Source organism: Eleutherodactylus coqui, chromosome 1, assembly GCF_035609145.1.
Source record: "Eleutherodactylus coqui strain aEleCoq1 chromosome 1, aEleCoq1.hap1, whole genome shotgun sequence".
Taxonomy (NCBI): domain Eukaryota; kingdom Metazoa; phylum Chordata; class Amphibia; order Anura; family Eleutherodactylidae; genus Eleutherodactylus; species Eleutherodactylus coqui.
The window spans coordinates 37,725,284-37,750,918 of record NC_089837.1 but is presented as its reverse complement, the minus strand read 5'-3'; the positions used below and the strand labels follow the sequence as shown (position 1 = coordinate 37,750,918).

General features: G+C 49.1%; 1 protein-coding gene across 1 annotated transcript; it reads right to left on the bottom strand.

Annotated features, from left to right (window-relative positions):
- Nucleotides 1–1,257: 1,257 nt before the first annotated feature.
- On the bottom strand, nucleotides 1,258–24,442 carry MTMR9 (myotubularin related protein 9). The gene is made up of 10 exons (XM_066594937.1): nucleotides 24,164–24,442; nucleotides 20,102–20,210; nucleotides 18,307–18,432; nucleotides 14,252–14,425; nucleotides 10,357–10,574; nucleotides 9,887–10,048; nucleotides 7,729–7,870; nucleotides 5,833–6,053; nucleotides 4,409–4,560; nucleotides 1,258–1,681 (listed from the first exon to the last, which is right to left on the bottom strand). Exons 1-10 carry the CDS (start codon nucleotides 24,343–24,345, stop codon nucleotides 1,518–1,520), a joined length of 1,650 nt encoding a protein of 549 aa, XP_066451034.1. The 5' UTR covers nucleotides 24,346–24,442; the 3' UTR covers nucleotides 1,258–1,517.
- Nucleotides 24,443–25,635: the final 1,193 nt, after the last annotated feature.

Here is a 25,635-nt window from a genome sequence, read left to right as displayed (position 1 = left end):
ATCTACGTACAGAGTATCACAGCTACATAGTTGCCAGTTGCATGTGAGCAGGAAGGGTTTTCCAGCTCTAGCTGTAAAGAAAAATGCATCCATTCACTGACTGCAATTAGATATCTTGAATATGATGCAGAATTGAAAGTATGTTACAAAGTTGTGGAAATGGTAAATACGGCCCAATCATTGTGGTTCTGCAACTTTGTAACAGATGGTTTCAATTCACCATTTTCAAGACTTTTTTGCTGTCAGTGAATGGAAACTTACATCTAGTACTTGAAACCGCTTGCTGTTCATGTACAACTAACCAGCATGCAGAGCTAGACATAGTGTATCAGAGCTGTAGCCCCCGCACATTGTCAGTTGTACGTGATCAGCAAGGGACTTTGGTATCTAGATGTAAAGTTTCCATTCACTGAAAGCAATTCAAGAACTTTAAAAGTGGCAAATTGAAACGGCAGGTTACAAAAGCTGCAGATTTTATTACACAATGAGGCTGTAAAACTTCTGTAACTGATAAACAAGTCTGTATTTCTTTTAGCACATTCAAGATCTCCACTTGCTGTCAGTGAATGGATGCATTCTCCTTTACAACTAGACACTGAAAATCCATCCTAATCATGCGCAAGTGTGATACACAGGAGTCAGGTGGACACGATCAGGGTGGGTTTTTGGTCTCCAGCTGTAGCGGATGCATGCATTCACTGACAGCAATTTGAGATCTTGATGGTAAAGAACTAACAGACTAGAATTCAAAGTTGCTGAATTTTGTAAATACAGCCTTACTGTATAATAACCACTGCAACCGTGAATCATTCTGTTTCAATTCACCATTTTCAGAGACCTCCGACTGCTGTCAGTGAATGGAAACTTTTTACATCTGGCACCTGAAAACCTTCGCTGACAAGTGTGCAGGGCTACAGCTGTGATACACTATGCCAAGCCCTTGCACATTAGTCAGGCGGACATGATCAGCCTCTGGCTGCAAATTAGAGTGCTACCACTCACCGACAGCAAGCATAGATCTTGAAATGAGAAGAAAGTATATTTGAAAGTTACTGAAATAAGTGCCATTTCCATAAAACCAGACGTGTCCTTTGAAGCATAGATCTGCTGCTTCTATGTTGAGCTGAGATGCTCTGCAGATACCAAAGCCCAGGACCCTGGAGCACCATGCTGGAGTGTCTAGTATGGCAGCGGCGGCTCCATAGCGCCCCAAATGGTCATATATAAAGGAGACAGCCATCTTGTGATTGGTTCATCAGTTTGGAAAGGAGGGGGGTGGGGGGTGTACTAACATAACAAAGGCACAAAGTGCTGAGGCGAGGAGTACACATGAAGGGTTAAGTCTGGCTCCCATGCTGCACGCCCATTGGTCCCTAGTCACAAGGCTATAGAAGAATTGCACCAGAGAAGACTGTAGTGCATGCATGACAGATAGTGTAAACATGTAACCGCCCAGTGCGGGGGGCGGAGGATGATGTACTATTGTGGGGGAAGGGGTGGACAGTGGGACGTCCACATTAAGGGGTCTCCAGCATCCCGTCTTCTGTCTCCAGTTCGGCTAGCTGCCTCCTTAATGCGTTCACTCGGACCTGCAGATCCTTGTTGTACTCGATGATGTGGATCATCTCCTTGTAGGCGTCCTCCAGGTATTTGGAAGATCGGTTCCAGCGCAGGAAGACCCCTGAGGAGTACAGAAAGGAGCGTCACAAAGTTGAGAAGTCCCAACACTCAAAAGGTCCCCCCACCTAAGTAGCTAGGCCTAGGGAGTCCACTGGCCCCCATCGGACGAAATTGCATGGTGCCGATGTATTAGCATTGCTGCCTAGTGAAGGCTCCCAGGGCCTCCATGCAAGGTCGCCTATTATGTGCTGCCTGTGGCAGGATTTAAAGAGACTCTCCAATTTTGGGACCAGAAGGGGTGGGGGTGGGGGGTGGGGGTATATAACCTGCAGTTCTATTCTGCTGTCCCTCCAAAGCTGGCTTCTGTCATTGTTTAACTATGTAATGCACGCTATTACTGTTCTGATTGGTCAGTACTGATCACATGAGAAGAGCTCTGTCCAATTATAAAACAGGTGTAATGTGTTAGTAGTCCAACACTCCCCCTGCACTGTCGGGGGTCACAGTCAGAAAATTGCAGTGGCCAGCTTGGTGACTGAAAACAGGACCCGATACTTGTATAATGCAGGGTTGTCAGAGAAGAACTGTAGGTATTATACCCCCGACCCCATCAACCCCGGGACAGAGTCGCATTAATAGGTAACATGAAAGATTAAGATCTACTGCAATACTCAAGTATTGTAGTGTATATGAACTCGCAGTCACTTTTACTAAATAATAAAAAAACTAAAAAAGTAGAAAAAGGTTTAATAAGACATAAAACTGGGGGGAGGGGGAGGACCAACCCTTTTTCCATAATTTAAGCAATGAAAAAACCTACATAATTGCTATTACAAATGTTCATACAAGTCTGAAGTGTTACAATGTTGCAATATTTATCAGTGAATTGAAAGAGACTCCATCAGCGTCTTCTTACAGCCCTCACTGAGAGCAGCACACGGTCCGACAGGCTGGTGGATTGCAGAGACCTGCTTACATTTTATTAGTGGCAGCCACACAGAGGATCAGTCCTCACCACTCATGAGCCGCAGTAGTCACCGCCACCCCGATCTCCAGCCACTGGCTGACAGCTGATAATAGGCAGATAGTCAATCAGTGGCAGGAGTGCGGGGTGGGTGAGGCTACTGCAGCTCACAAATATGGGGTGGAGTGCAAAAAGATAGCAATAGAGTTCCTTCAATAGCAAGTGATAGAAATAGATGTATACCAAGAAATAGCTGTATACCAAAATGGTAATAAGAACGCAACCCACATAAAAAAAATAAAATAAAATTTTTTTTTTTTAAAAACCACGCACCTCATACAGCCCAATTGCCCAATCCACACAGCGCGCTCCGTGTGAACTCTTCCCATGCCGTAATCTATATAGATCATGTCAGGGAAGGGGTTAGCAGCGGGGGGGCGTATCTCCGATGCACCCCTGCTGTTGTAGCGGGAAGCCGCCTATCACTGACAGACGTTTCCCACTGCGGGATAGCGTGAGATCAGTCATGATCTCGCGCTATTTCTATGATGGAAGGATACGTCATTTTGGGGGAAGTACCCAGCTCCCATGACGTACCCTTACGTCATGGGGAAGGAAGGGGTCAAGGACTTGTCCGGCCGCCCATGGTAATTTTTTTTCCCACTAATGACCTGTAAAGTAAATGTACTAGAACATACATCATTATACAAATGAAAAAGCTTATTCAACTTACCTTTTATCTTCTCTCTGTGAAACTGACATGCTGAATGAATCCAAGATGGCCGCCATCCCTACACTTCTGGGCAGAGCAGTAGCTTTTTCTTCCCTACTTCTGCCCTAATCAGCAATTCACCAAACAACCAATCAGGTTGCTGGAATTGCTGATTAGGGCAGAAGTGTGGAAGAAAAAGTTAATATGTCCGCCTCCCCTGCAAGCCAGCCGGCCCGACAAGAAAAGATGGATTTGTCATATCCAAGGACGACCAGAGGATCAACACGGGTGGGGGCACCCCTGTAGGTAAGTATAGAACTTCTGTTTGGCCAATTTACAGTGCCTAATGTATATTACAAAGTGCATTGTGATGGGCAAACAGAAGTGCTTGCATTAATTTATTACGGCCGGACAACCCCTTTAATTATTTGTTTTCTGCTGTCTAACACATTATAGCCCCTTTGCATTGGGCACTGGGTGTTAGGACCTTTTTCCGCTGGACATAAGGTAACAGAAACCACTCCTTAACTCTTGTACTTGGCATGTCTGATGAGGGTACATCCTGCATGCTGCTTTGCACCCATCTCTGCTGGCTTTACTGTGCACCCTGGGTCTTTGCCTGCTCAGCCTCACCGCAGCACTTTCTATCTACCATCTGCGTTTCTTACAAGCTTCTAATCTCCACTCCCTCCCTTTTCTCCGTCTCGTCTGGATTCTACCCCCCCATCCTCTCCCATCAGATTAAGGAAGGTGGGCACTCTCCAATTCCGGCCAGGAGTCAGCAAGCTTCTTCTCCTTTTGCTATATAGAGGACAGGAGTTGGAACATACTACATTATACAAAGAAGCACATACAGATATCAGATCCCCCCCCCCCTCACATTCACAGCAGACAGAAGAATATGGGCAAACAAAGGATGGAGAGCAGACAGTACTAGTTGAGCACAAGAGAGGTGAAGGCCATGCTGTTGCAGGCTGGACACATGTAGACCTGAGAAGTTGCACTGAACATGTGCAGAGACTGAAGTGTCACAGCCAATGTAATCCCACATCCGGTGTTATTGTCCAGTCTGCCTACAACTAGCAGAGTACAGGAACAGATATGTGACTTACCTTCCCACAGCAGCAGACTCTGAGGGGCCACAGAGGGCCAGATGACCAATCCATTGGCTTCATACAATGGGTTAGTGAATTTGCGGAGTTCGTTGGGTTGGTTCACCCAGGACCAGAGGGACATTGTCTTCTGCTTTAGCTTCAGCTTACTCCTACAGACAGATGTACAGAGAGGAGAGTGACTTTTGCAATGTGCATGCACAATATTCACTGACGGGATACACAACCAGCTTGTGTGTGTATAGGAATACAAAAATAGTGACTGGAAAATGTAACTTAACCATGAATTTTATCAAACTGCATCCAGAAAACGAAATCCCTGGTTTGACTGCTTTCTCTAGCTTGTGAGCTTTGCTGTGTAGATTGGGACAGAACAGGCAGAGTCATCTCATCATTAGAGAGCAAGTGTCTTTAATAACAGCTCTGCTTGAGGCCTAGATAAGACAAGATGACTACACTGTATACACAGATAAGTCTATTTAATCAGGTCCTGGACATGGTGATAATTTGTGACGTTTGCGTTAGGCGTCTCCCATTAATTTCAGCTGCCATAAAGCACACACCTGCTGTGCCGTCTATACAGGAAGGATGTTATGGATTTCCTTTGGATTTAGATCTAATTTATGGAAGTAAAATTAACTATGCAAAAATCACCTTTGATGGTTTATTTTTTGTTTTACACTAGCTTAAAAGAGGCAAGGAAAAAAAAACAAAAAAAACAATTGGGTCTTTTTACGTGTGCGTGAAAAACGCAGTAAACACTGACACAACAGGCGAGTAAAAATGATACACACCAAAACACACTAAATACACAGTGAAAAAGGTGTAATTTCACCACACCAAAACATCGTACACCCGTGTGCATGAGCCCTTAGGACTGAACTCTCCTGCTCTCTAATGACAGCAAGATGACTCTGTTCATCCTATCCCAGTCTACACAACAAAGCTGACAAGTGAACTGCAGAAGTCAGGAAACGTCAACCCAATGTGTGAACTCCAGTGGCCAGTGTAAGAAGTGGAATATTTCAGGATTTGCTTTCCATTCGTAATCTTTGAGACGGACAGACTGACATATTAGCGACTATTGTTTTACAGCCATGCAGATCCGATGGCTGTGGGTCTCCTTTCACTGCTGAATGAATCTGCTGCTCTGGATCAAAATTACTCTCGATAATGAGCAAAACGTGTGTCTGGCATCCTCTTATCCTCTCACTAATTAAGCACACAGGACTACAGAAGCCAACTACATTGTGCCTCAGTAACGCGGCACAGACAGAACCGTGACAGTTTCAGTATAGACCAATCTCACTTGCTGCACTTTTCAGTTTACTTACTGACATAACCCGCATGTGCCCCGATGATGTACTAGCTCTGTAGCTGCGCCGTGTGCCCATGGAATACCCCAGAGACTGATCCACACTAACCTCTCAAACTCATTGTTGCCCAAGAAGGTGCCAAACTGCGAGGCGTAGGCGTGCTCAAACAGCGTAACCAGGAACCGCTCGTTAAACTCAAAGGAGCAGGGAAACTGGCGGAGGATCTGCCACACGCAGTCCATGAAGAGCAGGAACGTCGGGGCCTCCCACCTCTGCTTGCTGTTGGAGTATGCAGACTGGGCACAACGCTGCTGAAACGGATGACCAGCCTGGGAACAGAGCAGAGATTTCAAAAACCCAACATATATACAGGTATACATTTACCAAGATCGATCTGCCACTGGCTGTGATGCCAAAGACACCCGACGCAGCAGAGATCCGCTGGAGGAGCGAGCAGGCATGAAAGTTTACCAATACTCCAAATAGGTCTCCAATTTTCTTATACATCTTCATAGAGACGTCTGTCTGATACAGGAGCACCCAATTTCCCGGTTTTAGTTTTACAGCCAGAGATACACATGATCCAATTCTGGCTGCCTGTCACCACCACTAGGGGGAGCTCACTGCTTTATGCATTTGTAGAGTTTCCATAGAACACAATAATAAATTTGTCTTCAGCAGGGAGCAAAGTTCCCCCGTTGCTCTATAAACGTGAAAATTATTTATTAACCCCTTAATAGCCAAGCCTTTTCCGATCTTAAAGGCTATGTACACCTTTGCACTCTTTTTTCCCCCCTTCTTTTAAAAAAAAAAAAAAATCAATGGGTTTTTGAAAATTAAGACTTTTCGGAATTGGAAAATAATACAAAAGCATAGAAATCAAGCAATGAGAAATCTTTAATGAAAACCAAAAAACGGCCGACTGGAGGACTAAAATTTTAGTAAAGTCATTCGGTCAAAGCAAACTGACAGCTACTCCCCTAGCCTGCTCCACTGTTGTGAATGTGCATTCACTGCCTTTCCCACTGTGTTATAACAGAGGGCTGTATGACAGTGCTGGGGGATGGTGGAGGAGATCAAGAGGACAAAGCAGAAATAACTACTAGTTAGGGCTCCCACACACTTGCGTTTTTGTAACGCTACGTTTTTTGTTAACGCGATTGTCAATGGGACTTTCTAATGTTAAAAACGCAAGTGTGTGGGAGCCCTTAGACCAACAGCTACTCAGCAAAAAGAGACAGCTGTGTAGTATTGAGTGGGTGTGGTTATGCTACACAGTCTCAGAGAGAAGGGAGGGGGAGCTGAGCTTATGCACTGTTCATAAGGGAGACCAGCTGACCAGTGTTGAGAACGCTCCCAAGCCAGAAACTTGAATGTAGTACATAATGCAGTCCAAGTATAAGGCTTTCTAAATGCACGAGAAGGAAAACAATGCAAAAACCAGATAACTGCATATTTCTTTCTGCAGGGACTTGTGTATATTGATTTCTCGTGCATTGATTTTTGTATGTAATGTAGGGACAAACATTTTATTCAAACAGCATTTTTTAAAAATTTTTATTAATTTTTTTGCGCCGTGATTAAAATTTACATTATTATTATTTTTTAATCCCATTAAGGCATTATTTTACATTATTTCATACTTGCCTACTAGTATACTGCTGTATAATACACTATCCTCTCTGTTACTATGATACAGGCTGATGTTTGGTCAACACTAAAGCCTAAGGGGCTCAAAGTTGGGGGAAAGGGGAGTCCGCAGAAACATCCTTCATACTCCACATGTGCTGGCAGCTTGACTTTCTGCACAGGCGCCCCCATAGAGATGTGCGAGATGCATGTGCAGAAAGAATCAAGCTGCCGGCCATGCTGACATAGCGCTATAAGGAGGAGCGGGCGAGTTTTTAAAAAAAATGTGAGCAGCTGTGGTGGAGACCGTCAGGTGTGAACAGTGGTGGGGATGATACAATGGGACGTGCTGCTGTATACAGTCCATATACTCACTTGTAGCCACTCCTTCTCCACCAGGGCCTCAAATCCACGGATGGTTCTGCACTTGGGCTCCAGAATGATTTGGGCCAATGAGGTCACTTGTAAAGTGGAATCCATGCCCTCCGACCCGTGCACCAAGACAGACGCTCCCTCCCTACGCGAGAAAACCATGCATTAACGCCTTATAGTGCGGATTCACTCAGCAACACATATACCTGCTCCCCCGCTGGAAACTGTATTCAACGTATATCTCACTGACGGGACCATCTACCGCTCCCCCCTTCTTGTCACCAAGAGGTGGTCATCGTCACGCAAGAAGAGGGGTCGGTATAAAAAAGCTTAACCATCCATACTGACTGGGTCCAAAAACCAAATATGTCTCACCAATGCAGGCTGGGTGCACCGCTGTATATGTGACAGTGAGGCTCAAGATGATGGAGTCTTCAGTTCTGCAACTTTCTAAAAGACTTATGCAAGTTCAAGATCTCTGCTTGCTGTCAACGAATGAGTAAATTCTTGTTTAACACTAAAGGCTGAATACCAATACAGGCCTAATACATCTCACAGCTGAGGTTTTGTTACACTTGTATCCAGTATAGAGCAGCACATCTCTCTCCGGTCCGGGCAGTTTGCTACAATGTATCAGTCTGTGGAGTCCAGACTTTACAGCTTTCAGAGGAATGCTTAGGCCTCATCCCTGTGGACGTATAAGGGATTTGTGTAGCATCTGTTGGGTCTCTAAACAAGAGAGTTCCAATTCATTGACAGCAATCAGACATCTTAAACACGGTAGGAAACGGACCCTCAAAAGTATTAAGTTCTCATTTACAGAAAGCCATAAAAGTTCTTAACGGACCAACGACTATCCTCCGCCTGGGTTCACACCACAATTTAGGATAGGCCCCCGGGTTTCCTTTTCCGGAAGCAGAGCTTGCTCCCAACACGGCGGGTGTTGGCTGTGTTTGACAGCTGACATGTAGCCACAGCAGTCCGGACCAGAGAGGAGTGCGATCAACGCTGTTAACCATTAACATGCCACTGTCAATCCCAAGAGAGGGAGTCCTGTCACCAGAATGGAATACCCATGATAAGATGCCATTGAGGTATCACGGTGGCCTGCGGCTTTGTGAAGGCCCTCTGGGCTGCCATGTATTTCTGCTTATTAAGCAGTGCCCGTGGCAGGGTTTAAAAAGGGTCAGCTTACTGACCAACCCTTTTTAATAGGATCCCTGTGTGAAAACAACACACAGATACGTACCCCTCTGCGGCTGCCAGGATTCCGCGCTGCAGCTCGCTGCGGTCCCAGTGTTTGTTGTGACAGAGGATGCCACAGGAAATTATATGACGGCTGGAACCAATGACAAGCTGCAGCGTCAAGGTCTTCAACTCCTGGCATCATGGCCCTCTGGATGTGAGCGCTGATGTCAGGAGAATGGTTGGTGACGCTGCAGCCTCTTATTGGCTGCAGAGATCACCTGATTTCCCGTGACTTCATCTGTTACAGGAATCACCGGGACTGCAGTGGGGTAAGTGTCTCTCTGTTTTATATTTTCATACAGAGGAGTCCTATTGAAAAGGGCCTGCGGGAATAAAATACTAAAGTATTGCAGTATAGTGTAGAAGCAATCAAACAATTGAAAGTTCAAGCCCCCTCTAGTAAAAATAAGTGAAAAAATGTAAATAAAAAAAATAAAACAAAAAGTTAAAAAAAGATATATTAAAGCAGCGCATTATATATCCCGCATGGGGAATGCCACCAGAAAAACGAGATAAAGAAAAAGAATAGCAGCGTCCTATTTAACATACTGTGTAAGCCAAAAAATTAAGGCCCCCAAAAATGGTGCAACTGCATTTTTTCCCCATGCCACCTCATTTATAAGTTACTGAACCCTTTTAGTACATTATACGTTACATTAAATGGCAACACTGAAAGCCACTGCTCCCACACCTTGTAGTGGCCGACACTTGTAATTGCAGGCACGGCTCTCACTGATTTCAATGAGACCTCAGCCTGCAATTACGAGCGCCGGCCATTGCAACAGGGGTTGGAGTATCGACATCCGCTCCGACCCCGGTGTATTCCTAGCACTGCATGGAAGACCCCTTTAACCACAGATCTGTCCCCCACCTCAATGCGGGCATTAGAGACAGACAACCAGGAGATGCCTACCGGTCGATGCACTGGGCGGCGAGGCAGGCGGTGGTCAGGATCTCCTTGATATGACCCAACCAGTTGGAGGCCTCCAGTTTGCTGAGCCAGCGGTCCATGTTGTGGGACTGATCGTTGCAGGCCTCCACCAGCTTTATCAGACTCTCCTGCAGAATGTTAAATCTACAAAACAATGAAGAAAAAGTGAAAAAAAGACTAAAAACATACAAATATATTACTAATTCTAACTACCATCTGGACAATCTATAAACGGGAAGTGACCCGTGGAAGGGCGTTGGGTGTCCGACCTGGCGTAGGTTTCTGAGAAGGTGCAAGGAGCTGCAGGGGATGCACAGAATACACCCCCAGCCTCAGCAGCCCCTGTCCTGAACCCATAAACTTAGTTCAGGGATCTCGGAGGATCTGACGGCTTTGGGCCTGCAACTCCAAGCACATCTGTCAGCAGAATGCACGAGATCCCATCAGATTACCGTTCAATGGACTTGTGAATCCTCCTCCACTGGGGGTAATATGCCTCCTGCTCAAAGCCGCCGCCCTTGGCTCTGGCCTGCTGAGCCACGTTGAGTGAGCGGGTATCTATGATGTATCCTCGTTTTCCGGGTCTTAACGTGGCGTTAATGAGCTTCTCGTCCTCCTTACAGCGTCGGCCGTTGGTGCCGGTGAGGGGCTGACTGCTGCGCATCATCACCTACGAAGAGGGGGCAACGTCAACAGGTGGTACATAGGCCGAGATATCACATAATGGCTTGGATTCCTGGATCCTTACCTGCGGAGCTTACACTCTAAGCCTGTCAGTAAGATATTACGTCTACTAGGAGGCTTTTCAGCAGTCCACGGCGACTGTTAGAGCTGCGATACGGCTAGAGCTAGACAGCAACACGTTGCATCATGTGACCTAACGGCAGCGCCACACAACCAGTGCCAGAAAACCAAAACCGGTCCGGTTTAAAAATTGACCACATTGATGCAATTTCCGTGCGTGTGAAAAATCACGTTTCAATAGTGAAAATAAAGAAATCGCATTGCGAAAACATTAAAAAAAACAAAGATATAGTTAGTGACGAGATGCCATTGTCTTGCAAAGCACATCGCGCTCACAATGGAAAAAAAACAAAAAAAAATAAAAACCACACACATACCTATATATATATATAAAGCTGAAAGCGCTGGCTGGCCAAAAGTTCTCCAACTTCCCGATGTCGTAGAAACATGAAATTTGGCGCAAGCATAGATTATCTCCAAAATAGGAACAGAAATTGGGTCCCAACTCGATTATTCAATTCTAGCGCAAAAGAATTGGCGTCAAAATTTAACGTACATAATCTAAATCACTCACTTCCCAATGTCATAGAAACGTGAAATTTAGCACTAGCATTGATTATGTCATAAATAGGAAAAGCTAATGGGTCCCAACTCGATTGTTCAATTCTATGCGCAAAAGAATCAGCGTCCAAATTTTACATACGGAATCTAATTTTCTCACTTTCTGGTGTCAAAGAAAAATAATCAATACTTGTGCCACATTTCATGTCATACATAGGAAAAGTTAATAGGTCCCAACTCCATTATTCAATTCTAGCGCAAAAGAATTGTCGTCGAAATTTTACGTGCGGAATGTAATTTCTTCACTTTCCGGTGTCATAGAAACAGGAAATTTGGCACAAGCATTGATTATGTCATAAATAGGAAAAGCTAATGGGTCCCAACTCGATTATTCAATTCTATGCGCAAAAGAATTAGCGTCCAAATTTTACGTACGGAATCTAATTTTCTCACTTTCCGGTGTCATAGAAACGGGAAATTTGGCACGAGCATTGATTATGTCATAAATAGGAAAAGCTAATGGGTCCCAACTTCATTATTCAATTCTATGCGCAAAAGAATTAGCATCCAAATTTTACGTACATAATCTAAATCTCTCACTTCCCAATGTCATAGAAACATGAAATTTGGCACAAGCATTGATTGTGTCATAAATAGGAAAAGTTAATGGGTCCCAACTTGATTATTCAATTCTAAGCGCAAAAGAATTAGTGTCCAAATTTTATGTATGTAATCTAATTCTCTCACTTCCTGATGTCATTTTATATAAAGGAAGCGTCGCATGGCTACCTCCACGTGGTGTTTTCTGGGTAACACAGAGAACTATGCAAAATGGTGAACATATCCTTTTCCTCAGTATCTCTAAAGTAACCACGACTTCATAAGATTTTCCGTGTGAACACCAGATAAATACCAGTACCAAATTAACTCGGGCAAAGCCGGGTATATCAGCTAGTATGTATATATATATTATAGATAGCATTTTACAGGAGATATTGGAGTTTCTCAGACCAATATCATGTCTGCTTCAGCAGGACACATCCAGAGCTGCATTTATAATGAAGCTACCCATAATGCACTCCCCCAACACAATAAAGGCTGCATCACATGGGGTTGGGTGGGCATGCCACTCGGTCAGGTGCCAGAAGCACCATCTGTTCCCCAGAAAGCTGGGTGGCATCCAGCAGTCAGGACTCCGCAGAGATCACCTGCTGCACGCTGTACGGTATCCCTCGCTCACATACTACCAGGCGTATTTACCACTCAGGAGCCTGGGAGAGCAGGGTGAAGCCCCCTCTGAAATCTGTTGGGCATATCGGCTGGAGCCCGAACATTTCAAATTTTACCTTAATTAGTACGGTAACACAAATCTAGAAGAAAAAAAAGGTTTGCGGTCGCCCTCCGTCAGATCTTACATGAAAAGGAAATGATTGACGCCTCCACAATGAATGGCGCTCAGTTCGCACGCAGAGGGTCCGGCCATTATCTGGCAGGTAGTGAAGGAGAAAGCAGAAAATGGCCGCGGCGCAGCAGAGCGGTGCGGGCAGCAGCAGTGATTGATGATCTGATTTGCGGTGCGAGGAGAGTTCAGACCGCAATCAATTCATTTACAATGAGGCCGGCTGACAAGCGCTGCGGGGGAGGCGGCAGCTGCGCCTGTCGGGTTACCCAAGGAGGAAAAAAAATAAATCAAGGGGGCACAAATTTACCTACACGGAGAGTAATAAAGGCTGCGATCTGAATTCCACCAACCACATAGAATAAAAGGTTCCAGCGCTCCGCGGCCGCCAGACGCCATTATACTGCAGAGTCAACGGCAGGATGCGAGGACGGAACAGGGTCCTGGGAGACAGCGGCAGCACAGGGGTCCCTGCTACTTCCAGGACCCTACTCCATCATCACATGACAGGCGTGTGCCCCCCACGAGATCAGAGCGCTCCTCTCCTGAAATACTCTGTGCTCCCCGCACCTCCCACAGGGTAACCGGCAGCTATATTTCCATGCGTGAAAAAAAAAAAAAAAAAAGGAACAAAACCACACAGGTCTTATCCAGCGGAGGCGCAGGCTTCCTTCACACATCCATTTCTTCCAGTTGGCTTCTATAGAGCGTAGTACACAGCAAGGGAGGAGATGCTGCGGATTGTATCACATGATCGCACATCACGGGTAAAACACACCCTCAACTGAAGGAACCCTCCGTCAGTGAGCTCCCACATGAGTTGTATACCAGTCTAGTGAGTGCAGCTCTGGAGGACAATACAGAATATAACTCTGGAGGAGTACAGGATAAGTAATGTATGTACACAGTGACTCCACCAGCAGAATAGTGAGTGCAGCTCTGGAGTATAATACAGGATGTAACTCCGGATCAGTACAGGATAAGTAATGTATGTACACAGTGACTCCACCAGCAGAATAGTGAGTACAGCTCTGGAGCATAATACAGGATGTAACTCCGGATCAGTACAGGATAAGTAATGTATGTACACAGTGACTCCACCAGCAGAATAGTGAGTGCAGCTCTGGGGTATAATACAGGATGTAACTCAGGATCAGTACAGGATAAGTAATGTATGTACACAGTGACTCCATCAGCAGAATAGTGAGTGCAGCTCTGGGGTATAATACAGGATGTAACTCAGGATCAGTACAGGATAAGTAATGTATGTACACAGTGACTCCATCAGCAGAATAGTGAGTGCAGCTCTGCAGTATAATGCAGGATATAACTCAGGATCAGTACAGGATAAGGAATGTATGTATACAGTGACTCCACCAGCAGAATAGTGAGTGCAGCTCTGCAGTATAATACAGGATGTAACTCAGGATCAGTACAGGATAAGTAATGTATGCACACAGTGACTCCACCAGCAGAATAGTGAGTGCAGCTCTGCAGTATAATACAGGATGTAACTCAGGATCAGTACAGGATAAGTAATGTATGTATACAGTGACTCCATCAGCAGAATAGTGAGTACATTATATAAGTATTAGACTATTATCGGTTTCCATAATTTCCAGTAGGAACCAAATAGTACTTACCATACCATTTTTTCTGTGATAATAGCTCAGCACTGGGAATCGTCCCCCTTGCCGAAATGCAGCCACCTTACGCAGAGACTCATCATCGATGGACTTGGGTACAATGACAACTTGGGGGTAGGACTGGCAGACGGAGAAGTCTTGGTTCACGTCACTTAGTCTCCAATCTTCAGTCTGAAGGATGAGTCAAGAGAAATACAGTCAGGTAAGACAATGCTTTTGCTGGGTCCCAGAGCCTTCCTAATCCTTGAGGGGGTTGTCTGGAACCCGGATTTCTTCCTATTGATGGCCCAATACAAGATCTGCAGGACTTCATTGTTCAGATCCCTACCAATCAGCCGATTACAGGAAGAACATCAATCTGTCCAAAGCACAGCGGCCATTGAATTTAATAGGAAATTCACTTGCAATACCACACTAGGCCACTGCGCTACTGTCAGCAGCACCAGTAATCAGCTGATCGGCAGGGATCTGAGCTGTGGATCCCTGCAGATCATGTACCTGGTCACCAATAGGCAAAAAAAAAATAAAAAAATAATAGACCCCAGACAACCCCTTTAATTCATCACAGCTGTTCTCCTCCTTTGGAGTGTTAAGAACTCTAGATATTGGTCATTTCCCAGCTATCCCGGAAACGGCAATCACCCAGCTGTGCTAGAGTGCTGCTGCTAAGGTCATCCCCCATGTGTTGTAGCTTCTCCATACACCCTTCTATACCATGAGCTCCCATGGTTGGTGGTCTTTTTATCCTCCATATTCCTTTATAGATTGCCAGCTGCTATGGTCAGGGCTCATAGTTGTTACCTCTTCTATTGCCTCCTTATTTATGACCATAGAAGATCTTCAAGGAGGAGACACAAGTGTTGGAGGAGTTCTGACCATAGGAGCTTACAATCTATAAGACGTAGGAGACAGAAAAGGTGTGGGAGCAAACCTGACCATAGGAGCTTACGATCTATAAAGGGGAAGGAGATACACACAGATTTAGGGCCCACGCTGCCTTGCCCCCTCCCCCTGGTGCCATGACACGCATGATGTATGAAGGTTGCGGCGTAAACTTCCTGAAGTTGTTTTCCTAGCTCAGCTGCGCCTGCAGCTCCTCCGTTTCCTTCATCGGTGTTATCTCTCCGCCGCAGCACAGGAGGCATACAGAACCACTAAAATATTACACTAAATATATATATCTCCAGACTTTTTACAACTATGTAACCCCCGATTGGCGATGATGATCACGATGAGTAATGAATAGTTCTAAGTTCTGCCAGCATCCAACAAGAGGGTTGGGACACATCTGCTCACAAGGGTCGTCCAACCAATAAATACCAATGAAGGGCCTTTTTACACGGCCGGCAAACAGTCCAGATTCTGGCATCCCGCAGGAATCAGAACAACTATCCCGCCTTGTAAGCTACCTATCAGAGAACTCTCTCCTAGACCCCCTACAGTCTGGCTTCCAACCTCAACACTCGACAGAAACTGCCCTTACAAGGGTATCCAATGACCTACTGACAGCCAAATCGAGGGGCGACTACTCCCTACTGATCCTCCTCGACCTCTCCGCAGCATTTGACACTGTTGACCACAAACTCCTCCTCAGTATGCTTCGCTCCATTGGACTATAAGGACACCGCTCTCTCCTGGTTCTCCTCATACCCATCAGCGTCTCCTTTGCTGGCTCTACCTCCCCTCCTCTTCCCCTTGCTGTTGGGGTCCCCCAGGGCTCGGTCCTCGGCCCCCTCCTTTCTCCATATACACAGCCCCTGTTGGACAAACCATTAGTAGATTTGGCCTCCAATACCACCTCTATGCTGATGACACCCAGCTATACACCTCTTCCCGTGACATCTCTGCAGCTTTACTCCAAAACATCACTGACTGTCTGTCCGCTGTCTCTAACACCATGTCCTCTCTCTACCTAAAACTAAATCGCTCTAAAACTGATTACTGGTATTTCCGCCCTCCACTAACCGCCCTCATCCCGACATCTCCATCTCAGTGTGTTGCACCATAACTCCCAGCATGCCCGCTGTCTTGGGGTTATATTTGATTCCGATCTCTCCTTTACCCCCTACATCCAATCTCTGGCCCGAACATGTCAGCTGCACCTCAAGAACATCGCAAGAATCCGCTCTTTTCTCACTTAAAACCGCTCACTGTTGGCCTCATCCCCTCTTGGCTCGATTATTGCAATTCGTTGCTGATCGGCCTCCCCCGCACCAGACTCTCCCCTCTCCAATCCATCCTGAATGCGGCAGCCAGGCTCATCTTCCTGTCCAGCCGCTACTCGGATGCCTCTGCCCTGTGCCGGTCACTGCACTGGCTGCCCGTTAAATACAGAATTCAATTTAAACTCATCACCTTCATCCACAAAGCCCTCCACAGTGCAGCGCCCCCCTATATCGCCTCCCTCATCTCAATCCATCACCTAGCCCGGGCTCTCCGATCTGCTAACGAAACCAGACTGAGCGCCCCTTTAATTCGAGCTTCTCATTCCCGCCTCCAGGACTTCTCCAGAGCAGCACCGGTCCCCTGGAACGCACTACCAAAGGACACCCGAGCAATCCAGGACTCGCAGAACTTCAGGCGTGCTCTAAAAACGCACCTCTTCAGGGAGGCATACCGCATACCCTAAACAAACCCCTTTGTATCCCCCTGATAACATGCTCCCCGACCTACTGACTGCAATCCCTGCTAGCCGTCATAAACCGCTCCTGCAGTCATACTGATTCTGCCGTCACACGGCTAAATGTCTGACCATTGTCTATGTGTATAGCATCGCTCACTCTCCACCTCGCCATACTGTGCACATCTCCAGCCCCTCTACCTTCTGTATCCCCCCATTACTTGTAGTATGTAAGCTCGTTGGAGCAGGACCCGGACCCCTATTGTTTCCATCAACTGATTACTATATGTAACCGTGGTTCTGTAATGTTTGTATTGTCTTTCTGTATTCCCCCTGTCTATGTAAGCGCTGCGGAATATGTGGGCGCTATACAAATAAAGTTTATTATTATTATTATTATTAACTATCGGTTAGTGTAAATGCACCGAATGAACGACGAATGAGAGTTCACTCACTTCTCGTTCAATGTGCAGTTTTGTCATGAATCAGCCCATGTAAACAGGCAGTATCACTTCTGAACGACTGCCTGTTTACTGTGAATAGAGGCGGGCTGGAAGGACCCCCGGTGCGCCTCCATTTACGTACAGCTGGTCACTAAGGGATTAAATGACCAGAATTGGTGTCCTCTCCACTCCCGGCCATTGCAGGTGGGGGTCAGCGGTGCAACACAGCCAGCAGCTGCCGTGTACGGAACACTGTCAGCGCCTCAGCCGGTCCATTCACTGTCTTGAGACATGTGAACACCACATCTATCACATGTGAGGAAGGGGTTAACATTTAGTTGTGGGACAATTACTTTAACTTTTTTGTACTGAAAAGTTTTCCAACTTTCTAAAAGACTGTTTCAGTTCAAAACCCTGCAAAAACCTAATACAGCTGAGGGTTTGTTACATTTGTATCCAATGTAGACAATTCTCTGTAAGTTCAATAACCGTCCTCCAGCCTGATACATTGTAACAAACTAGTACCAGTGCTTCTGGTGGGGGCAATGTGCTACTTACTAGTATAGTATAGTGAAAGGGACTAGAGTTGGTCACAAGTCCTAAACCAGCCATGTGCTTACAGGACCTGTGAGGATGTCACAGTCATGTGATCAGTCATCATCACTCTGAGCTCCACCCCTAATCACATGACAGTGACATCACCACAGGCCCTGTAAGCACATGGCTACCGTCAGGCTCTGCATGTTTTAGTGCCTGTGATGACGTCACTTTCATGTGATCAGGGGTGGAGCTCAGAGCCCCAGTGACTGATCACATGATGGTGACATCACATGTAACTCACACTGTCACTCACAGACAGATGGTCATTAGTATTGTGACTATCAGGACAGGGGAGAGATTGGATACAATGCAACAAATCTTCAGCAGATTAATCTGTTCTATTCACCAACAGCAAGCATATGACATCCACCGGGAACGGGACAACTTACCTCGGAGGTGAGGAGCTCGAACTCCTGTTCAGGAAGGAAGGAGCTCCAGCCGTCCTCGGTGACCTCAAACATGGGCCGGTAGAAGAAGGGGTACATCAGCGTAACAGAGTCAAGCGTAGACAAGGCCTGCGGAGAGAAGAGCGAGGACCCGGTTACAGACAGCAGGGGCTACAAGAGACGGACATGATCCATGGAGGGAGAAGTTGTTGTACTTCAAGGGGAGCCCACCATACCGCCGACTGGGACTTACATAATCCCCCCAGGACTAAAGTCGTGGAACGCTGCGCTAGACAAGCTATCGCTTCCCTCTGTTGGCAGAAAGTCTGTGCCCGCTGATGAAGGAGTTTGGGATTTGTTACGAAATTGCCTGACTTGCAGAAACTGAAGTTTCTCCCCACCTCACGTAGTGCCAGCCATAACGCTCCTCCCACATCGCCATCCAGGACTGCACCTCACACTGTGAGGCAGGATGTTGTGGCTGGCACTATATGAGGTGCAGTCCTGGATGGCACTGTGTGTGGGGTGCAATACTGGATGGCACCGTGTGAGGCAGGATGTTGTGCCCGGCACTATATGAGATGTAGTCCTGGATGGCACTGTGTGTGGGGTGCAATACTGGAGGGCACCGTGTGAGGCAGGATGTTGTGCCCGGCACTATATGAGATGTAGTCCTGGATGGCACTGTGTGTGGGGTGCAATACTGGACGGCACCGTGTGAGGCAGGATGTTGTGCCCGGCACTATATGAGATGTAGTCCTGGATGGCACTGTGTGTGGGGTGCAATACTGGACGGCACCGTGTGAGGCAGGATGTTGTGCCCGGCACTATATGAGGTGCAGTCCTGGATGGCACTGTGTGTGGGGTGCAATACTGGATGGCACCGTGTGAGGCAGGATGTTGTGCCCGGCACTATATGAGATGCAGTCCTGGATGGCACTGTGTGTGGGGTGCAATACTGGAGGGCACCGTGTGAGGCAGGATGTTGTGGCTGGCACTATATGAGATGCAGTCCTGGATGGCACTGTGTGTGGGGTGCAATACTGGAGGGCACCGTGTGAGGCAGGATGTTGTGGCTGGCACTATATGAGATGCAGTCCTGGATGGCACTGTGTGTGGGGTGCAATACTGGAGGGCACCGTGTGAGGCAGGATGTTGTGGCTGGCACTCAGTGTCCTCCAGTACTGCACCACACACAGTGCCAGCCACAGTGCCTCCCCTGTCTCACATGGCGGCACCTACAGCGAATCTGCATTGCACAGCGCCAGCTAGCATTTCCTGCACCACACACAATGCCACAGCATCCTGCCTCACAGTGCCCTCTAGCCTAGCAACTCACAGTGCCAACCAGTGCCCCACCTGCACAGTGCTTCACTAAATCGCACAGCGCCATCCAGCATCGCACCTCACATAGCGCCATCCAGCCACAGCAAACCCACCCCGCACAGTTCCAGCCAGTGTTTCCCCCCCATACACAGTGCCAATCTGCAACGCATCTCACATGGTGCCAACCACAACCTCCCGCCACGCGCAGTGCCAACTACAGCCACAGCGAACCCGCCTCACACAGCCAGTGTTCTGCAGCTGCCTATTACATGCAAGTAGACCCTTCATATGACGTCCTTCTCCTCTGCCACAATACATGGGAGCAGGATGAGTGGCGCCTCCTTCTGGTCATGTTTGTACAATCTGCACCTTCTGACATCCCAGCATGACCTTTACCTGTTTATCTCTTCTACACCCGCCAAGGGCACAGCAATCAGGAAGCCCCGTCACACCCGGGAGCGGCGCGGCTTACCTCTATGGAGCTGGCGATATTCAGGCACTCGTCCATCCCCGTGATCTCCAGCTGGATGATACGGAGGTCCTTACACTTTATGGTGATGGTTCCAGAAGAGCCGATGAACCTGACAACAGGGAAGAGACAAACAATAATCTGCAGGCACAGACCAGAGATGAGGGCCGTGTACCACCCACCCTTCTGTACACTGTGGTGGGCATCATAGGAGACGCCCACCGGCTGCAGAGCCCGTTGTGGGGAAACCAACTGAGCCCAAACCAGTGCAGCGGAGCGGGCCTAGAGGACGAGCTACCAAAACCAGCTGCCACCGACAGCACAGTCTACGGGATGGTAGAGTGGTTAACCCCTTCCTGACATCTACTGTACGCCAGTTGTCCATACATGGAGCGGATGCAGGAGTCAAACCCACTCCGTACATTGTGGGTGGTGGCTGGCGGCAACATCCAAGGTACGGCCGACTTCACATGAGCGTATTGTGTGTACAATTGCGCACCACACATCGTGCGTGCATATCCACTCATGTCAGCCAGCCCTGGGAAGAGTTCCGATCCAGGCCATTTAACGGTTTGGATGCCACGGTCATTACTGACAGCAGCATCTAAACCGTTGTATTGGCCCGGATCGGAGCTGACAGCAGCATTTAAATGACCCGACAGAGGGAGGGGGCTCTGTGCGTCCCCCTGATCGTCCTCCAGACGATGAGGTCGTAGGGTGCCATCTGGTTACCATGGCAGCCTGAGGCATTGTGAAGACTCGCAGGACTGCCATAAATATCTGCCTCGTAAGTCCTGCCTGTAAAAACAATATACTGCAGTACTGAAGTATTACAGTATATTGCATCGGTGATCAGAGGATTGCCGCTCCCAATTCCCTATTTTTCAGTCACCCTGGCTCAGAAAAAATAAAATTGAATTAAAAAAAAAAATAACCAAAGTTTATATATGTACCCAAAAACGGTACAATGTAAACCTCAAGTTGCCCTGCGAAAAAACCGCGCCCCCGCACTCGCACGTCAGTGGAAAAATAAGGGAGAAAGTTAAGAATTTCTTCAAAAGTGGGGATTCTAAAATGAAACGAAATCATGAAAAAGCGCTGCGGCAGGAGGGGGTGAAGGTGACCCCCCCCCCCCCCACCTCTATACACCATACAAGTGGGATCTCACTTTTGCGCGCGTCCGCATGCGGCAGACTTGCTGCAAATTCTTCCACAACCAGAAGAATCCACAGAAATGCGCAGCAGATCTCAGGGCGCCGTCACACCGGCCGTAAACACAGCGGAGCTTCTGCAGCAAACGCGTAGCTCACAGGCAGCGGCCACATTTGCGCCTAAATGGTGCGAATTTATCACGGATTTCAATGTTTTTTATTACAGAGGAGCCGTCCGCAGCGTAAACTGACATTCAGCGGACGTAGATTCAGCGTATTACAGAGATAACGGAGATTCCGCGCTGCGTAAACATTACAAAAAAAAAAAAAAAAATCTAATCCACGTAACTTCCCGTAAATGGCGCCGGTTTACCACGCCATGACAGAAATTCTGCAGCATTTACAGCTGCTGTGAAGGAAACCAGAAGGATCCTGCCTCTTAGATCCGCGGCAGAGTCCACAGCTATGCAGGGGACGCGGATTCAGCCCGTGCGTGGAACTCCCAGCGCGCATTTTGCATAACATCCACATCAAGGACGCGCCACTTTTCTTTCCTGCATGCGGATTTGAAATGTGCGTGGCAAAATCTGCACCATATAGACCCCTGGGGGCCAACCTATTCGCTGCCCTGTCTGCTGGCACGTGCGCCGGCTGTTCACCACAATGGCGATTACAGTCTGGGGTGCCGGAGCTTCCTGGCCAGTAATCACGCAGCGGCGCTGCTGATCCCTGTGCACACTCCAACGTCAGTGTGCACCCAGGATCCTCCTCCCCTGACCTCTCCTCCTTAGTTCCACAGGAGAGGACAAGGGAGGCAACATTCCAGGCTCTCACACTGCCGTCAGTGTGCACCCGGGATCAGCACCGAGAAGCCAAAGGCCCGCGGAGGGGGGCGAGGGGGAGCGCCGCCAGCCAAAAGGCCCGCGGAGGGGGGCGAGGGGGAGCGCCGCCAGCCAAAAGGCCCGCGGAGGGGGGCGAGGGCGAGCGCCGCCAGCCAAAAGGCCCGCGGAGGGGGGCGAGGGCGAGCGCCGCCAGCCAAAAGGCCCGCGGAGGGGGGCGAGGGCGAGCGCCGCCAGCCAAAAGGCCCGCGGAGGGGGGCGAGCGCCGCCAGCCAAAAGGCCCGCGGAGGGGGGCGAGCGCCGCCAGCCAAAAGGCCCGCGGAGGGGGGCGAGCGCCGCCAGCCAAAAGGCCCGCGGAGGGGGGCGAGCGCCGCCAGCCAAAAGGCCCGCGGAGGGGGGCGAGCGCCGCCAGCCAAAAGGCCCGCGGAGGGGGGCGAGCGCCGCCAGCCAAAAGGCCCGCGGAGGGGGGCGAGGGCGAGCGCCGCCAGCCAAAAGGCCCGCGGAGGGGGGCGAGGGCGAGCGCCGCCAGCCAAAAGGCCCGCGGAGGGGGGCGAGGGCGAGCGCCGCCAGCCAAAAGGCCCGCGGAGGGGGGCGAGGGCGAGCGCCGCCAGCCAAAAGGCCCGCGGAGGGGGGCGAGGGCGAGCGCCGCCAGCCAAAAGGCCCGCGGAGGGGGGCGAGGGCGAGCGCCGCCAGCCAAAAGGCCCGCGGAGGGGGGCGAGGGCGAGCGCCGCCAGCCAAAAGGCCCGCGGAGGGGGGCGAGGGCGAGCGCCGCCAGCCAAAAGGCCCGCGGAGGGGGGCGAGGGCGAGCGCCGCCAGCCAAAAGGCCCGCGGAGGGGGGCGAGGGCGAGCGCCGCCAGCCAAAAGGCCCGCGGAGGGGGGCGAGGGCGAGCGCCGCCAGCCAAAAGGCCCGCGGAGGGGGGCGAGGGCGAGCGCCGCCAGCCAAAAGGCCCGCGGAGGGGGGCGAGGGCGAGCGCCGCCTGCCAAAGGCCCACGGAGGGGGCGCGGGCGAGCGCCGCCAGCCAAAGGCCCGTGAACGGGGCGCGGGCGAGCGCCGCCAGCCAAAGGCCCGCGGAGGAGGCGAGGGGGAGCGCCGCCAGCCAAAAGCCCGCGGAGGAGGCGAGGGGGAGCGCCGCCAGCCAAAGACCTTGCGCGTGCAAAAAGTACAATAAAATAGGCCAATTTATGCGCAAAAAAGCGGCGTTCATTCTACAAATACACGGGGCTCCTGCGTGCGCAGAACATGCATACGCTGGTGCGGAGGCGGCCGAAGGATCCGGTCGGACGCAGCGGATCTAGCGCAGATCTTCCACAGCAGAAGAAAAAAAAACAAAAAAAAAACAACCAGGCGGCTCAGCGGCAGACGAGACTCCTGAGGAGAAGTGAGGACGGGTCCGCGCCAAAGTCAGAATGCTCTCACACAGGCGCTCATTACCGCGCCGCAGTAATCACGGTAGAAGCGCTCCGCCATTGAAACGGAGTTCAAAATGTTCATCTCCGGGAGCAAAAACGCAGAAAAACAGGACATTCTGTGCTTTTTTTTTTTTTTGCACAACAGAACTGCGTACCGCAATTACGCCCACGAATCCGTGGAGATCAATGGGTTCTATTTTCTGCGTATTGCGTGCGCACATTACGTGCTCGTGTGACTCCAGCCTCGGGGGACGTCCACACCGCGAATTTAACAAGGATAGAAAAAACACTGCGCACACAAAACACTTTTTTTTGCGCCTCCGGCGTGTATTTTGGCGCTTATTTTGAAACGTGGTTAATTTATATTACAAAACCCGTCACGTAAAAGACCGTTTTTCCATTACAAATCAGCGGATCGCGTATGGCGTTTATTGGCGCATATTTTGCGGCGGGACGCGCGGTGCGATCGCACTCTACGGTAACTCCCGTAAATCGCCAGCTTTCGTTACGGATTTTTGCGCACCAGATTCTGTGCCACAATCCGCACTCGGCGCCGCGGTAATTTAACACGGATTTTTCTACTGCGCTAAATCCGCAGCGAGTCAGGTGACTGTATAGCGCCCCGCCCCATGGCATGGCCAGCACACACCTAGAGCGCCCCCTACCTCTTCTCGATGGAGTCGATGTTGGAGTGTAGCAGCCATAGCTCCTCGCTGTTATCCTGCCGGGAGCTCAGGATCAGGTGGTGACCCGTCAGGCACAGGGTGCCGCCCACTGTCGGGTGGAAGGGTCTGTGAAGCTGCACCTTGTCCACCCGGGGGGTCTTAATAAGCTCAGCGAACTCCATGCTGGAGGCGGACACCGGCCCTGTTACACACCGACCATACCCTACCGGCCTACGGACAACCAGGCCTCCGCACCACTGCGCCTGCGCAACGGAGCCCTAGCGACGCAGCCTATCAACAGCACCGCGCATGCGTACGGACGCTCCGTTTGTCTTCCTGCACTTCCGCATGCTGCCGGCTATTGGCGCTAGGTGGCGCTGCTTCAGCAGTAAAATATAAAAACAGCAGCAGGTTAGGGGGAGGGGCACCTGCTTGTAGGATGGGGCTCATGGAGGCTTAAATTACCACATAATGAGGAAGTTTTACGAATCTGTGTAAAGGAAATACTGATTTAGTATCCCCCTAGCAACCAATCACAGCACAGCTTACTTTTTGTATTCTGCTCTGGTAAAATGAAAGCTGCGCTGTGATTGGTTGTTAGGGGCAATAAAGAGCGTTGCATAAACCTTCCCCAATGACTGTGGCAAAATGTTCAGGGGCTTTATAAGTGTGTCCGAAGTCATAATGGTACAAGGTGACGATATACATTCGCATTTATTTTTCAATTTATCGCATATCGACCCTCTAATGGCCGCCGAGACCCAGGCAGTCAATAAAGGGGCACATTCTGATGCAATACTGCTGCACAAATACGCTGGAAAATAGAGCATGCTGCGTATTTTTTTGCGCAAAGGAAATGTGCACAAAATACGCTTATGCGAACAAACTCTGACATCAATGGGTTCTGTTCGCTGCCTACCGCAAAACACTGCGCAAATACGCCCCCCGCGACACAGGTCTCAGGCCGCCTGCACACGGGCGGATGTGCATCGCGGAATCTAGAGCGATGTCCACCTCCGGATTCCGCAGCCAATACCGGCCATAGCCTGCTACTGGAAAACGCTTTTTCCTCTAAACGAGCCGAAATCAATTGCGATTTTGCGCTCACGGAACAATTCGCAGCATGTTCTATTTTTGCACAGATTCTGTGCAAACGCCTGCCATTGAAGTCAATGGTAGTCATTCAAAACGCAGCATTGCGGAAGGGCCGCGGATTCTACATCATCGCTAATCGATCATGCGGTAAAAACAGGAGTAAAAAAAAACATCTGAACCGCGCACGTCTGACGGCGAGCCGTGTGGACCGTCCGCAGTACAGATGTTTCTGAATGTCATTGCGATCCTGCCACCCCTGGGCAGTAGAAAGTAAGCATGACTACCCACTACAGTTTGTTTTCACTGCGAAATTCGCAGCGTTTTTTTTCCCTGCAGGGGTCTATGGGAATGTTAAAATCGCGATCGCACAAAAATTG

Coding starts and splice junctions, on each gene's coding strand:
- MTMR9 (XM_066594937.1), bottom strand. CDS start 24,345: ATGGAGTTCGCTGAGCTTATTAAGACCCCCCGGGTGGACAAGGTGCAG. Junction 14,426..18,306: donor TCGAGCTCCTCACCTCCGAG/GTAAGTTGTCCC, acceptor CTCATCCTTCAG/ACTGAAGATTGGAGACTAAG. Junction 4,561..5,832: donor GGCAACAATGAGTTTGAGAG/GTTAGTGTGGAT, acceptor ATCTGTCTGTAG/GAGTAAGCTGAAGCTAAAGC.